The 15,415-nt window shown below is 36.4% G+C and overlaps 1 protein-coding gene across 2 annotated transcripts in view; it reads left to right on the top strand.

The window, feature by feature from the left end:
• The window catches only part of LOC113074265 (glypican-5-like), a 72,881-nt gene that overhangs the window by 35,810 nt on the left and 21,656 nt on the right, over positions 1-15,415 (top strand). The window contains exons 4-5 of one of the 2 annotated variants that reach the window (XM_026247024.1): positions 13,122-13,267; positions 14,720-14,779. In XM_026247024.1, the coding sequence (XP_026102809.1) occupies positions 13,122-13,267; positions 14,720-14,779 (206 nt within the window). The remainder of the gene's footprint in view (positions 1-13,121; positions 13,268-14,719; positions 14,780-15,415) is intronic. The other variant, XM_026247025.1, reaches the window with a different exon arrangement.

Here is a 15,415-nt window from a genome sequence, read left to right as displayed (position 1 = left end):
GCCTTGCTCAAGGGCACCTAAGTCGTGGTATTGAAGGTGGAGAAAGAGCTGTTCATGCACTCCCCCCACCCACAATTCCTGCCGGCCCGGGACTCGAACTCACAACCCTTCGATTGGGAGTCCAACCCTCTAACCATTAGGCCACGACTTTAATGTTGTTAAAGCAAGCAGCTCTGCAGAATATCTGAAAGCATGAAAATCCAGAAAGGGTTCAGGCAAGTTCACCTTCTGCGAGATTTTTCTGTTGCCTTGTTTCCAAACAAAGTGTCTCTTAGGCTGCTGTTATCTGTTGTTGTGTAGTGTGTGAATTGAGTGTTTGAAAAGGGCTCAACAGCAGAATTTCATATGTACATTTATCACTGACACCCATAATACACATGCTCTTAGCTTTGAACTGTAAGCCCATTTATCACAGACTCAGTCAAAGTCACTTTTATTCACACTTCAAACTCCACTTCATGGGATGGGAAAGACCCAGCCAACACAAACCCAGGACACTTTATTTTGAAACACTTTTAAATGTGACACTCCATTAGAATACTGGCATTATATTGTCTGCTAGTGTGTTTACATCATTTGAAAGCTTTTAAAAAGTGGCTCGCTTAAAGGGCAGAATGTGATTGGTTACATTTTGACTGATCTGTTCAGCTCACAGGATCGTGTTAATGGTTTGAGTGTTTGGATTTGTTTGAAATGGAATAGTAGTGCACTACTTTATACACTCTATCCTGCCTATATGAAACCGTATAAATAAAGAGAGATACAAAAGTATGCTGCTTTTTTGTCACACGTCCTCATTTGTTTAATTCAGTGGTATAGAAATTCTAAATCTTTTGGCACTTCAATCAAATATGTCACGAGAGAAAGGTATAAATCATGGCTGATGTCACTTCCTGTTCATTCAATGCACTGGACATGAAAGGTCAAATTGAGTGCTATTGCATTTTCTATCTTTTATTAGATCATCAACATAGCATTATGCTAACCAATGCTGCATTTATTTGACCAAAAATACTGCAAAAACAGTAATATTGTGAAATATTATTATGATTTAAAATATATTTAAATAAATATTAAAGTGTCATTTATTCCTATAATGACAAAGCTAGATCGTAGGTAGTTTCTCCAGTCCTTAGCATCACATTGTCCTTCAGAAATCAGTCTAATATGATGAATTTGGTGCACAACAAAACACTTCTTATTGTTGTTAATAATGAAAACAATTATGCTGTTTAATATTTTTGTGCAAACCGTGATCATTCTTTTTTTACTGGAAGTCTTTGCTGTCACTTTTGATCAATTTCATGCATCATTAATTGAATAGAAGTATTTATTTTTATCTTGCTCACCCCAAACTTTTAAATGGTAACGTACATAAAGCAATTCTGTGGTCTTTCTGAATAGATTCTTTCAAACAGCTTTTGGGGTCCAGATTCTGTGGGGGGAATAGAATCCTGCATAAAACGATGGAAAAGGTTTGGAGATTGTTTCTGGCAGGCGATTTCTGTTTTCCTCTGCTGCTGTGTGTAAATCTCCACTGTTTTCTTTACACTCAGCAAAGAGTATAAGAGAAAATAGTGAGCCTGAAACCCACAGGACTGCCATCCTGACAGACTCCATTACCCACAACCCCTTGCTTGAACTATCTCCCATTGTTTCATCTCCTGAAAAAGTTGTATTCAGTTCTGTTAAAATAACGCACAACAATTTTCCACCTCTCTCATTTTTCTATTCTCCTTCCAAAGATCTTGAACCATAGTCTTCTCCACTCTCTGCAAATGTGTGTGTGTGTGTCTGTGTGTGTACCCGGGATGTTATTAGAGGAATTATAGCAATGGTTTGATTTTCACTGGGATACTTTCCCAAACGGATTGCGGTTGGCATGCCGTCCCATCATGTGTGCTGCCTGAGAGGGCATGCTGCGTGTGTGTGTGTGTGTGTTTTCTGGGATCAGGTTTTAGAGGTCTGTCGAGACACTGCGGGTGCTGACAGCGCTGGCTGCCCTCATGCATGTCTGAAAGACTTCTATTGACCAGCACTGTACAACTAGGACGAAGAGAGAGAGAGAGAGAGAGAGAGTAAATCGAGAGGTTTTTAAAAGCGGACTGGGCTATCTTTTTACATTTCTGTGGTCTTAGTGTGTATGTGTGTGTGTGGTTTTAAATCCCTGTAGATCAGGTGTCATACACATGTACCATTGGGTTTAGGTGATGCTGGGTTGTGATACCAGCTGAACTCGGGTAATGTGTGTGTGTGTGTGTGTGTGTGTCTTGCATGCAATGCACATTCCTTTCATTTTCTTTTAAAATTCTGGACTGTCACTGCTGGTTATACAATTAGAGAGCATAAACTTCCTCCATTGTTTCTTTCTTCCATTTTTTGGGTATAAAGGGCCCTGTGTGCTTATTCTGGCCAAAATCTGCCCATTTAGACAGCAATGGGCCATATGAGTGACAGCTACGTGACCAAACATGCAATATGCATTTATTATGTGATGTTTAAAAGAGGGAAATTCTGAAACTGGATATAACCTTAAGACCTAAAGCGTAATGTATACAGTAGGTGTGATCAAGGATATCTTGTTCACTTGCCACTAAATCAGTGTCTACCCTGCTGTAGGATTCAGTTGTCAGTTTCAAACCATCTCTAGAGGTCCCATAAACGTGTGTGTGTGTGTATATATATATATATATATATATATATATATATATATATATATATATATATATATATAAATAATTTTTTTTTTTTATTATTTGAAAGCTTTCATAGTAAAGCGTCTGCTCTTAAATTAATAATAATACTGCTAATAATAATAATAATAATTGTTCTTCTTCTTATTATTATTATTAAATAATATAATGATTTCTGAAGGAATACTTGACACTGATAACTGGACTCCAGAATATCACAGGAATGAATTAATGTAAAAAATAATTATACAAAAAGTTATTTAAATTGTAACATTTTCCACAGCATTACTATTTTATTATAAAAAATGGTTGAAATTTCTTCCAATCTACACCTAACATCTAAACAGTAGTGTACAAAATTAAAATAAATAAGTAAAATTATATAAATTATGTAATATACAATTATATACTTCTATTAGATATAATTCTTTGTTTAAAATATAAAATGATTTATATATACAGTTAATGTGTATTTGTCTTTATATGAATAAACGCTTAAAACGTTTAACATATAAAGATTTACTTTTTATACTTTTTAATTAAAGAAATCTTTTGTAATTTTATGTGTGTGTTTGTGTATATATATATATATATATATATATATATATATATATATATATATATATATATATATATATATATATATATACACACACACACCTTGGTATTAAGAAAAGCTCAGAATCCTTCATTCATCACCCTTCCTCTCTTTCTCTCTGTGTTTTTGTATTCTTCTTTGCCTTCTTCCAGTGATTTCAGCCAATTTGGAGTGTTTTCATAGTGATTTTTTGTATATTTCAACAGGTTTAAGGTCCATTAATAATTCTGCTGCTAGACCTAACGACAGGATTTACACCGCAATATTATTTCCCAACTGGAGATGGAACAGGACTGTAGATGTGAGGTCAGAGTTCATCTGAAGTCTTGTGATGTCTCATTGTTGCTAGCGTGGAAACAGACAGTCTTTCAGTGACCCGTAATTGCTGTGCCTCAAAGTGGCTGCTGACAACTGTGAGCGCACGTCAGATAAAAACGAGAAAAATGTAATAATTCATTATCCGCCGTCCCAAGCAGTTAATGTGCTGCTCTACCTTATTTCCTCCGAGGTTTAACTGAGGGCTCTAATTACAGTCTTACACAGGAATTTTAATAGTAGCTTGTGCTTTAAGATAATGGAAACAAGGCCCCTGGGATTAGAAAAGATTTCCAAAGCCCAGAACACAGACGGCCATAAGAAGAGGGGTCTGTTCAAGAGCCACGCATCTCTTACCTTTCCAGTATTGTTTTTTTTTTTTTTTACATTTCTATTCACTTTTTTATTATCTGACTCTTTCCATAAATATTGTGTAATTTGGCCTACTTTTGCATTAGAGGCACAAATGTCATTTATTATTATTATTTTTATTATAAAAGCTATGAGAGATTTTTATAAAATTATTATATAAGGAAAAAAATTAAGTAACTACCGTATTTTTCGGACTATAAGTAGCACCTGAGTGTAAGTCGCATCAGTCCAAAAAATAAGTCATGATGAGGAAAAAAACATATATAAGTCGCACTGGACTATAAGTCACATTTATTTAGAACCAAGCACCAAGAGAAAACATTACCGTCTACAGCCGCGAGAGGGCGCTCTATGTTTTCAGTGTAGACTACAGGAGCACTGAGCAGCATAGAGCGCCCTCTCGTGGCTGTAGATGGTAATGTTTTCTATTGGTTCATTTCTCTCGATTCATTTCTCTTGGTTCATGTCAAATTAATTTTGATAAATAAGTTGCACCTGACTATAAGTCGCATGACCAGCCAAACTATGAAAAAAAGTTTGACTTATAGTCCGGAAAATACGGTAAATACATTTCATGCTGGGCTTATTTTTTATATTTTTTTATTTTTATTTTATTGCTAGCAGTTTTTTAGACATTTTAAAACTTAAGTGAAGTTGTATTAATTGAATAAAAAAAAATGCAAACCTTATACAATCAATAGAAAATAAGACTTCATAAAAGAGCTACTTTTCTTACCAGGTATTTTATTTTATTTTAGGCAGTGTTTTCAACATTGTTAAACTTAAAATAAAACATATCCATAGAAAATAAGACTTGAAAAGAAAAAATACAGACTAAGTGTTTCAGGCCCTTTACCCTATTTCTGGAAAGTGCCATATCACTTTATCCCTTCACCAATCCATCTTTCCAGTGAGTAAAAAGTGAGGAATCAATTACCTCACCAAGTTTGTAACCCTCAGCGGAGCAATTTATTTTCCAATCTGACGGAGAGAATGACTAAAGTGAAGGAGAAAGCCCCCAGCCCACCTATTTTTTTCTCCTTTTCTTGTTCATTTTTGGTTTATTCCCTTGTTTTGTTTGTGCCGTATTTATCTCTTGGTACTATATAATTGTTCCTGTGAACACAAATATCTGGAAACAGGAAATTATTTTATGCACTGATGCATTTATTATTATTGATTTATTTTTGTTTATACCTTAATTTCGTTTGTTTTATTTTATATATTGTTATTTTTGCTTTATTTTTATTTTATTTATTTATTAGTTTTTATTTTGGATTATTTGTCTTTTATTTTGTCGTGTACTATATTTTTATTTTATGTGTTTTCATTTCGTTTCCCCTAGAAAATTATAGCCTGTTCCCCGAAAAGCGCTGTTTTAAATACAGTTACGTTTCTTAACTCCCGCCAACACTAATTGTGGGTTGATTCAAATTTAACCAGTCCTGTATCATAACACTCCGTGCCTCAGGGACGTCGATAGTGACCCAGATTCGAAAGAAGAGACAGAATGGTTAACAGAAGCCTGACCTTTAGATGACTTGGAAGAATTTCCTCAGTCTTGCACAGTTATGCTCGTACCCATTTTTGGTTCCTAAACAGAGTTTAATTCTAATTTGGTTTCCCAGTGCATCATCTTTCAAAATGTTGTTTACATCGATGTTTTGGGGAGGCAGTTACATTAGAGGCTGTGGCGACATCCGTTCGCTGGGAAACCAGATTGCAAATCATATGTGAATGATTATGACAAACTGCCGAGAAACTGGAAATATGCTCGTAAACAGAGTATTTACAGTTTAGAGTGAAATATAGAGGAGAGCAAAGGGGATCTGAGGGGATAGTAGAGGAGAGGGACGAGGTGAGGAGAGGAAAGTGAGCGGAACAGCCGCTGAGTCAGCCAGTCTGGGGTCAGAGCCTCAGCACCCGTCTGTTTGTAAAGAGATGTTTTTAAGAGAACTATGAGAGAGAGGATGATTTATATCTGGGAAGCTTTCTGAGGTGGAGTGTGTGTCCAGACCACAGACTTGGCTGAGACAGACCGAAGAGACCGTTAACATTTAGGAAACATACAGTGTATATTGCAATGCACAGTTCAGAAATATCCATTGCTGTGTTGCAGTGTTTGTTTGTTGTTTGTTTGTTTGGTGGTTGTAAATTTAGTTTACAACTTCCAGCTGGCACTTCCAGCAATCTTCAAATGCAAAACATAAGATGTTGGATGTGCCACGTATTAAATCTCACTGTCTCTCCCTTTTTCCTGAGGGTGTTCTGGGTTAGTAGTTAATCATCTGGGCTGGTAACTGAAATTATGAAATTAATATGAAATAAATACAGATGATTCATTCTAACCTTTTATTTTAAATTTATATATATATATAAAGAAAATGTTAGTTTCAACATAAATGTTTTGGGTGTTTTATGATTAAGTAATATCTTTGTTCATTTAATAATATAAAAATTCTTTAAATATATAGAAAACATTTTTTAAAACAAATGACAAAAACATTATTTAAATCTGCTTTTTTCTTAAAATTAAGAAGAAAAAAAAATGTGGAAAAAAAGTAATAATTGGCTGCATAAAACCAGTTTAAACAAGATTGAAACAAAATTGTTTAATAAAATGTGATTAATAAGTGTTTTTGAACAGTCCGTTTATTGCGATGTAACCATATGCAACAATGTTGTAGTTACTTATTTTTTTTACATTTGAAAGCAAGGAAGAAATAATGAAAAAGAAAAGAAAAGTAAAACAGCACAGGTAATTTCAGACATGGTATGGGGATTTGAGAATACAAAACATGCATTCAGGCATATAATGATTTACATATATTATAAAAAAAAAATTATATTATTTTGTGTTTTGTTTAAAATAAAAAAAAAAAATTATTGCACCAGATTGTAGAACATCCTTTGGGATGTAATTTCAGCTGAATAAGCAAAAATGATGATACCCTTTTCAGAGTTCATTGCTGATTTCATGTACAGTACCTCATGATATTGAAACATAAGCTGTGCCAACTGTTCGGTCTTTCATTTAAGTAGAAAGGAAGGAACTGACAAACTTTATGCATCAGACTGCTCAGAAATACATTTTTTTTTTTTTGGAAATTAGGAAAGAAATCAATCAGTGTTGTCTTAGAGTTGTCTTTGTTCTTTTAACTTGGATGGAGAAAGTATTTTATACATTTTTATCACCAGAGATTCTAAGAATTATGCCATTTGATGTACAGCACACATAATCAAGTTAGTAGCGCCAGGGATCTGAAACAGTTTGCACTGTAAGAAGAGTAGAGTGGAGATGCAAAGTTCACAAATAGATCACACACACACAGATCATTAGTCAGCTGATTGTGTATGTGTGAGTATCAGCGTGGCAATAGTGAAGCCAAACAAAGCAGCCAGAGAATCACAGTTCAAGTACACACTCAAGCCAGACCTACATGAAAAACAAGCTGCTAACTGAACAGTGAAGCTGGCTTCTCTTCCCGTACTGGCAGAGCCACAGCCTGATTCTGAGCACTGTTTAATTCAACACCACTGAGACGCTCTCTGATATTGTTCAAACAACACTGGCATTTAACAAATCATTTTGGCATTTCCTCTTTTAAAATGTGAAGCGGTGGTTAGATGTATTTTATTTGCAGTAGAAACATCAGTGATCCTCTGTCATTGGCTTCGACAGCCTGCACATTACCACCTGAATTAGTTTAGAGTTTGGATTGGTGGAAGTGATCTATCTGTCCGTCCGTCCGCCCGTCCGTCTATTGATCTGTCTTTTCATCCGTTCGTCCATCTATCGATCTGTCTATCTGTCCGTCTATCGATCTGTCTATCTCTCTGTCCATCCGTCTATCTGTCTCTCCGTCTATCTGTCTGTCTCTCTGTCTGTTAGTCTGTTGATCTGTCTCTCTGTCTGTCTGTCTGTCTATTGATCTGTCTGTCTGTCTGTCGGTCTGTCGGTCTATTGATCTGTCTGTCTGTCTGTAGGTCTATTGATCTGTCTGTCTGTCCATCTATCGATCCTTCTATCTGTCTGTCCGTCTATCTGTCTGTCTGTCTGTCTATTGATCTGTCTGTCTTTCTGTCTGTCTGTCTATTGATCTGTCTGTCTGTCTGTCTATCCATCTATCGATCCTTCTGTCTGTCTGTCCGTCTATCTGTCTGTCTATCCGTCTATTGATCTGTCTGTCTGTCTATCTGTCTGTCTGTGCATCTATCAATCCGTCCGTCTATCTGTCTGTCTCTCTGTCTGTCCGTCTACTGATCTGTATGTCTGTTCATCTAACTATCTGTCTGTCTGTGCATCTATCAATCTGTCTGTCTATCTGTCTGTCCATCCGTCTATCTGTCTGTCCATCCGTCTATCTGTCTGTCCGTCTATTGATCTGTCTGTCTGTCTGTCTGTTCATCTAACGATCTGTCTATCTGTCTGTCCGTCCATCCGTCTATTGATCTGTATGTCTGTCTGTCCATCTTAAAAAAAAAAGTGTGAAGTGATCGATAGACGGACGGACGGACAGACAGACAGACAGACAGACAGACAGATCGATAGATGGACAGACAGACAGATCGATAGAAGGACAGACAGACAGATCGATATATGGACAGACAGACAGATCGATAGAAGGACAGACAGACAGATAGACAGATCGATAGATGGACAGACCGACTAGACAGTCTATCGATCTGTCCGTCTGTCGATCTGACTGTCTGTCTGTCTGTCCATCTGTCCATCTATCTATTTGTGTGTGTCTGTCTGTCTGTCTATAGATCTCTCTGTCTGTCTGTTGATCTCTATCTGTCCATTTGTCTGTCTGCCTCTGGAGCAGATTCTTACATCAACAAACTTCATCACACACACCATCACCACACCGTGTAACTCAATACTCTCTTAGAGCGAGACTAACACAAACATGACGATTGAAGGAAAAGTCCGTCTTTAAAACAGACAGTCCTCTGAAAAAGATATAGATTGAGTGGTTGGCAGATATAAAAAGCTCACATGCCTTGACTTAGACTTCCTCATAGTGCACTGTAGTAAAACTGCAGCCAAACACCCGCTACCAACCACAAATACACAGTCAGTCTGTTACCCAAGGACAGGCGCTCACAGCTCTCGCATGTGTCTTCCTCTGAGACTCCATCCACGTGGGATAAAGCACCGTTCAGACCCGTCTAATCACACCCGGAATGTATCACACACTGGCATTTCACAGATATTACAAGGACGGACAGGTGCACGCATACTTGCCAGGCAAGAGCAAACCTCTGCTTTCAACAGTAGGTAATTGAGTAACAGTTGACCAGTGGAATGACCCATTGTGTTTAGCGTCACAGATCAGGGTGTTGCTGAGGTCACTTCTGCCTCTCTCACATACCAGGGTTTTACTGTTATTCAATTTTGTGCTGCTTCTGGTTGTCGACAAAACTCAGACATGCAGTCATGTGCAAGCATCACTGAACAGCATCCATTAGGCTTAGTCCAAAAGTGCAATTTTTTGGAGAAATACTGATATCTTTATACATGTTTACTTGATATTTCTTTACGCAAAATCATAATTTCTATAATTTTTCCACTGATTTACGCAATCTGATGAGCATTAGCTGCTTCTGGAACTGCCCGCCTGCATTTTCTAATGATGTCTGATGATGATCTTCCATATCTCTTCTGCGTTCAGTTCCACACATAAACCCATAGAAACACTTCTACACATGAGACATGAAGCTAATTAACACACAATTACGATAGTATATGGATTGTATGTGATTTTCATGAGATTTGGGGTATTTTCATAATAATGTTTACATGAGAAATGCTAAGCTGTTATATTATAAAAGGCTACTAATAACTTATTTTAATAACATTATATGACCAAAATCCACATTACATCACAATCAGAAATCATTACAAACACTCAATGGTGGTTTAAAGTGAGACAATGAGTAATTGTATCTATTTTATTAATAGTATTATATAAGCTTGATGCTAATGTTAGCTCTAATTTGCCTGTTATCCTGCTGCAGTTATGTATTCTGTCAGAAAAAACACACATAAAGATGTATGAAAATGTTTTGTTTTCTAGAAAGACACTGTATAAGTGGATACATGTATATTGGATCAAAGCAATGTGCATGGCCCTGGAGACCATAAGGATATTCAGTTTCACAATGTTTAACAACCTAATGTTTATGTTCACCTATACTGTAAAAGGGCCACTTTTTAGCTGTTATGTTGCATTTTTTTCAATATTGCATGTAAAAAGTGTTTGTTTCAGCCAGCTGAAGGGTGGGTATATTGATCAGGATTGTACCACTTCCACCTGATTTTGAGCCATGAAAAACATTGCATACACGTTTAATGCCTATTTTCATATGCTTTTGATTCTTTAAAAGATCTGTGTAGTTAAGACTATGGCTTTTTTCTGTAATGTCAATGGCAATGACACATTGGATGATTGACATTGACAGGTGAGTTAAGTGTCGAAGAAGTCACCTGTCAGCCATCAACTGTGCTAAAAAAGGGTTTTCAGAAAATATAAGCGTTTACACTACAAATGTGTTTTTGACCACCTCTGAGTGTTGATAAAATGAACAAATCCCAAAACAATCTGCGCCCCATTTACAGGAGAAGGAGATCTGGAGAAGGCCATTGGGTTCATTCAGTGCCGCAGACATTTAGTTTTTACCAGCAGATCGTCTGTCATGGTTTAGAGCGAAGACTTTGCAAAACTTTTAAAATTAACCAAGCCTTACAGGAAAAAAATTCCTAGACTTTCTGAATGGAAAATAATTTGATACTGGACACTGGGTAACTTCCGGAGAGAAATTCCATCCATGCATAAAGAAGCTTGTGTAACTGCCTGGATCTCAGATTAAGAAGAGTTTCTCTTCACTTCTCTTCACTTATATATAAATTATTATTATTATTATTATTATGATATGCAGAACTGCAGCTGATTTCTAATCTCACTTATATAAAACTGACTCGGATGAAGAAAAGAAATGATCCGTTGAACAGTATAAAATGCATGATGGTTCAAGGAGAACCGTTGTGTATTTGAGATACTCTGTCCAAAATCCACCGCTGGGTTTATTTGTGGGGAAACGATGGTTCCCATGCTGTTCGTCAAAAAGAAGGATGAAAAATATTTACAATAGAGGGTAAATCAATAAACTACACCGAATACAACAAAATCAAAACACAAATATTTTCCCAGCACTCCCACATTTTTGGCCGATATCCACGATGCCTCATTCTATTTAGGCTCAAGGGCTTCAGAAAGTAAAAGAAAGAAACTGAATCGGTTTATTATTATTCATTAAAACTAATATTTAACACATGTCAGTGTTTAATAATGTTTAATAATGTAAGTATATTAAATAGACTTCTTAAATATACTGTAGTTTAATAAATGCTTTTTCCTTTAGCCTGGTATCGTGTCCAGAAAGATATCTGATTCTTATGAACTTCATGTGTGCGTGTGTTTTGAATGAGCTGCTATTTGTGGATGTGGGAAATAAGTGTATATGATTTTACTAACTTGTAGTGAACAGATTGATTTAAAGACACTAAAAATTGTATTTTTAGTTTTTATTCAGGAGAATGAAGCTGAACTGTAAAGTTTTTGGAGCAGATGCCGTTTCATTGTTGGGTCTGAATCAAACCCTGCGCCCATTTTTGTGGTAGTCTAGACTTTTTTCTTTTTTTTGCATGCAGTGGTAAAGGCCCTGTATCTCACTTAGATATTTTTAGACATTTATAGATTTTACTCAAGACTTAGATTGTTATTTAGGATATTTGGTCTATAAATTGACTTTTTTCTACTAGTTGAAGGCCACCAGTTCCAAACAAGTTTTCCAGTTTTTTTTTTTTCCCCAAGTCATTTTAGCATTTTTGTTTTTGAGGACTTAAGAAATTGGATATTTCAAGTGTCATAAAAAGGTACATGAAATATATATCTTTTGACTTCAAAAAGATCACTTTAAGTTGTTATGTTACTTGCCATTTCTTTTTTATTTTTTTTATTGATTTATTTTTTGTGAAAATTGTTTCTCCTGTCAGAAAAAAAGGTTCAAAGCTGTCACTGGGATGATATACTAATGTACAAAAGCTAAAAGGCCCTAAATGGTGCATATTTTGTACCATGTTAGTATCTATTCTAAAGTCCACAAATTAGGACCCTTAGAAAAGAATCCTGCCCCAGTGACAGTTTTGTACCTTTCTTTCTAATCTTACACCATTTATTTCAGTGTATTTATCCTGTAGAGTTTCACCTTGTTATTCATTCAGGTTTCAAAGCGAGTCACGGAGCGAAGACTGTCTTTTTCCTGTCCCCTATGTCCCCCTATATCCAGAGCAATGACAAATGATGTAAGAGATAAAGATTTATTAATGCCAAATGAAATTGTCATTATTAAAGGTGACTGATAGGAGAGGGCAGAAACTGAGGGTAATCATTTGGATCGCTGTAGTCGAGTCTGCTTTGACTAATGGACTGGTGACGTCTGCCGGAGCTTTTAGTGGGATGAAACTGCATTGATTAAATGTGTGTGTGTGTGAGAACGAGGAAGACACTGAGGTGAAGGAGGTGTAGATATAAACGCAAATGCAAATCGAGATCCTGTGTTACAGCAATAGTCTATAATGAGAGAAACTGGCTTATAGACACACATTTGTTTTCCCATCAATTTTCCATTGACATTTGTTATTATTAGACTGAACTAATTATATATTTTTTTCCCCCTAACCCTACACGACCCTCAAAGAATCCTTTCTGCATTTTTAGATTTTTATTCAGAAGTTATTCCGTTTGTTTATTAAGCTGTTTTCCTTGTGGAGACCATTGGCTGCTTCCCACAGTGTAACTGATTTCAGGTTTTTACTGTGCTTGAGGATATTTGATCCCCAAAATATAAGCAAAACCAGAGCCAGACATACATGCTCAAACACACACACACACACACACACACACACAGTCTCTTTCTGAGGTCTTAATCAATTCATTCATTCATGGCTTTAATGTGATCTGTTACTGTCTCAGCTTTTCCATTAGTTTCATTTATCACAGAGACAGACACACTTGCGTCATCCGTTCTGTTTTCCTGAAGGGACAGAGCATAACCTTCTCTCATCTGTCTTTCAGGTGGATAAGGTATGCGGTCACTCTTCAAATGCTTCTTCAACCACAGTCAGGACGTTTCCTCCGACTTCAGTCACCCCTCCACCTGTCAACAGCTCACAGGATGTTCCAGGAGCCGATAAGATCGGCATGTTGACTCGCCTTCACAGGTAAGACTGGATCCCAAGACTCATTTATTGAAAAACCCTGTCTTTACCGCTCTTTGCTATTTAAAAGCCTTGAGGTTTTTTTGGAACCTGAAGATCTGCCTGTAAATAATAAATTATAGATGCACCAATATTTAAATGTATGTCCATCATTTCTACTATCAAACACACTTTTGCAATCTGGCATAGAAAGACGTTATGACATTTATATTAAAATAAACCTTTATTATCTGTTTAAATCAGTTTAATCAGATCTATTCCAATAACAAAAGCACTAATTTTGAACAATATGGCATTGGCCACTAATATATTGTGCATCTGTATTAAAAACTCCTCTGCTAGGCCAATGGTTCCTTGCTGCCTGAAATAAAAAACACATCATGAAGTGTGTGTAAATATATATGTAATATATATGCAGGTACACATGCTTTGAGTAAACCGATACATACCCAATTGGCAAGTGTCTCTAAAGACACTGATTTAAAAATATGCTATCGGACATTTAACTAAGTGTCTTCAGACCCGTATCTTGAAGGTCCTCACATATGGTGCAGATAGCCCTCACTAAGTGGTAGGCTGGCAAGGACGGTGCTGTAGCTGGCACTGAGACTGCAGGAACAGAGTGGGATAAATGGATTAGTTTTTTTTTATTTTTCCGGTGTGCAGGAGTCAGTGGGGCAGAGGACAGCAAACACTCATCACTGTATGGATGACATCATCTCTATGCACTAAGAGCCTTGGAATTGCTCTCGCTGGCAGGCCTGGAAATGTATCAATTAAAAATATACAGTTATTTTCAAAGAATAGCTAAAGTGCTCCATCATTGTTAAGAACAGAGGTCAGAACACAATGTTATACTTAGTTAAATAGAATAAATTATAATGGACTGCTAGGTTATCTGTTACGTCCACGTTGAACCTCCATCGACTTGAATAATGGAGCTTAACAGCAGGGTTCTGGAAGTAAAAAATCATAGTTTATAGTTAATTTTAATGGGTGAATTTTAACAAAAGACAATGTTTTTGAAGAATTAAAGCAACATGAACCCAGAATGATTCAATTATGTCATTAATTCCCTAAAAATGTTAAATAGATCTCTCTTTGTCTAATTTTCTAATACTTTTTGTTGTGATCTCCGTGACTGGTGTGGTTTAGTTTTAACTCTTGACATTTATTTCTGATGGAAAAGTGAGGGAAAAGTACTTCCTGAATCCACCTGGTTGAGTTTCATTGCTAGTGTGATGTAACCCATCTTCCAGGTCTGGTTTGCATGTGCATGATTGATTTTTATTTCTCTGTGGTCATGATTTTTCTCTCCCTTTCTCACCATTACCCCTCCCCTGTTTTGTTGCCCTTTGGTTTCTTCCATCTCTCTGTTCCCCCCTCAAAACTGCTTGTCTCATCCTCCTCTGGACTGTTCCATTGTCTTGTACTGGGGTGTTTGACCATTATCAGTTCACTCCCTCTGAAAACCTCCAAGAGCGATAGAGGTAGAACTCTGAAAAAGGTTGCACGGTAAGCATGAATACATTTTACTAAAAAGTTGCATTTGTTTCTGATTATCTTTCTTAAAAATTTTAATCTGTGTGTGTACTTTCCTTGGGTAGTATAGGTTAGCTCCGCCTCTTTTTACCCACTTACTACAGTTACCTTACCAGTTAGGGTGTTTTCACACTAGTATTTTTAATCGAAATCGTGACATTTTGTCATTATAATTTGGTTTGTTTGGTTGCTGTGGAAGCTGAAAAGTTGTTCCCAAGTCTGATTCATGGTTCACGTGGTTTCCTGTCTGATTCACATTTGGTATGAATGCAGTCAGGCCTAATGTTTGCATGTGAACCACTAATGTTAACACATAATTTGTTCGATATTGACTCTGGATGTTATATAGAAACTGAAAATTGAATGTTTTTTTTTAGAAATGTGATCTAATGTGAGAGGGATTGAATCGAACTTGGGTTCAAATCAAGCAAACAAACCAAAGTGTGAAAAACAGGTTTAGTAATTTTAAAATTCTGGTTGCCTGATTGGTTCCTTACTAAGCATGTGACCTGTAACTGCCTACCTCCATGCTGTTGTCTTTGTAAAGGTTGTCCTTGAAATAAACACGTTTGGACAGACAATTTTCATTTCCATCTCTCCACCAGATCC

Source organism: Carassius auratus, unplaced genomic scaffold (genome assembly GCF_003368295.1).
Source record: "Carassius auratus strain Wakin unplaced genomic scaffold, ASM336829v1 scaf_tig00014189, whole genome shotgun sequence".
NCBI lineage: Eukaryota > Metazoa > Chordata > Actinopteri > Cypriniformes > Cyprinidae > Carassius > Carassius auratus.
This window is presented reverse-complemented; position numbering and strand designations above follow the sequence as displayed.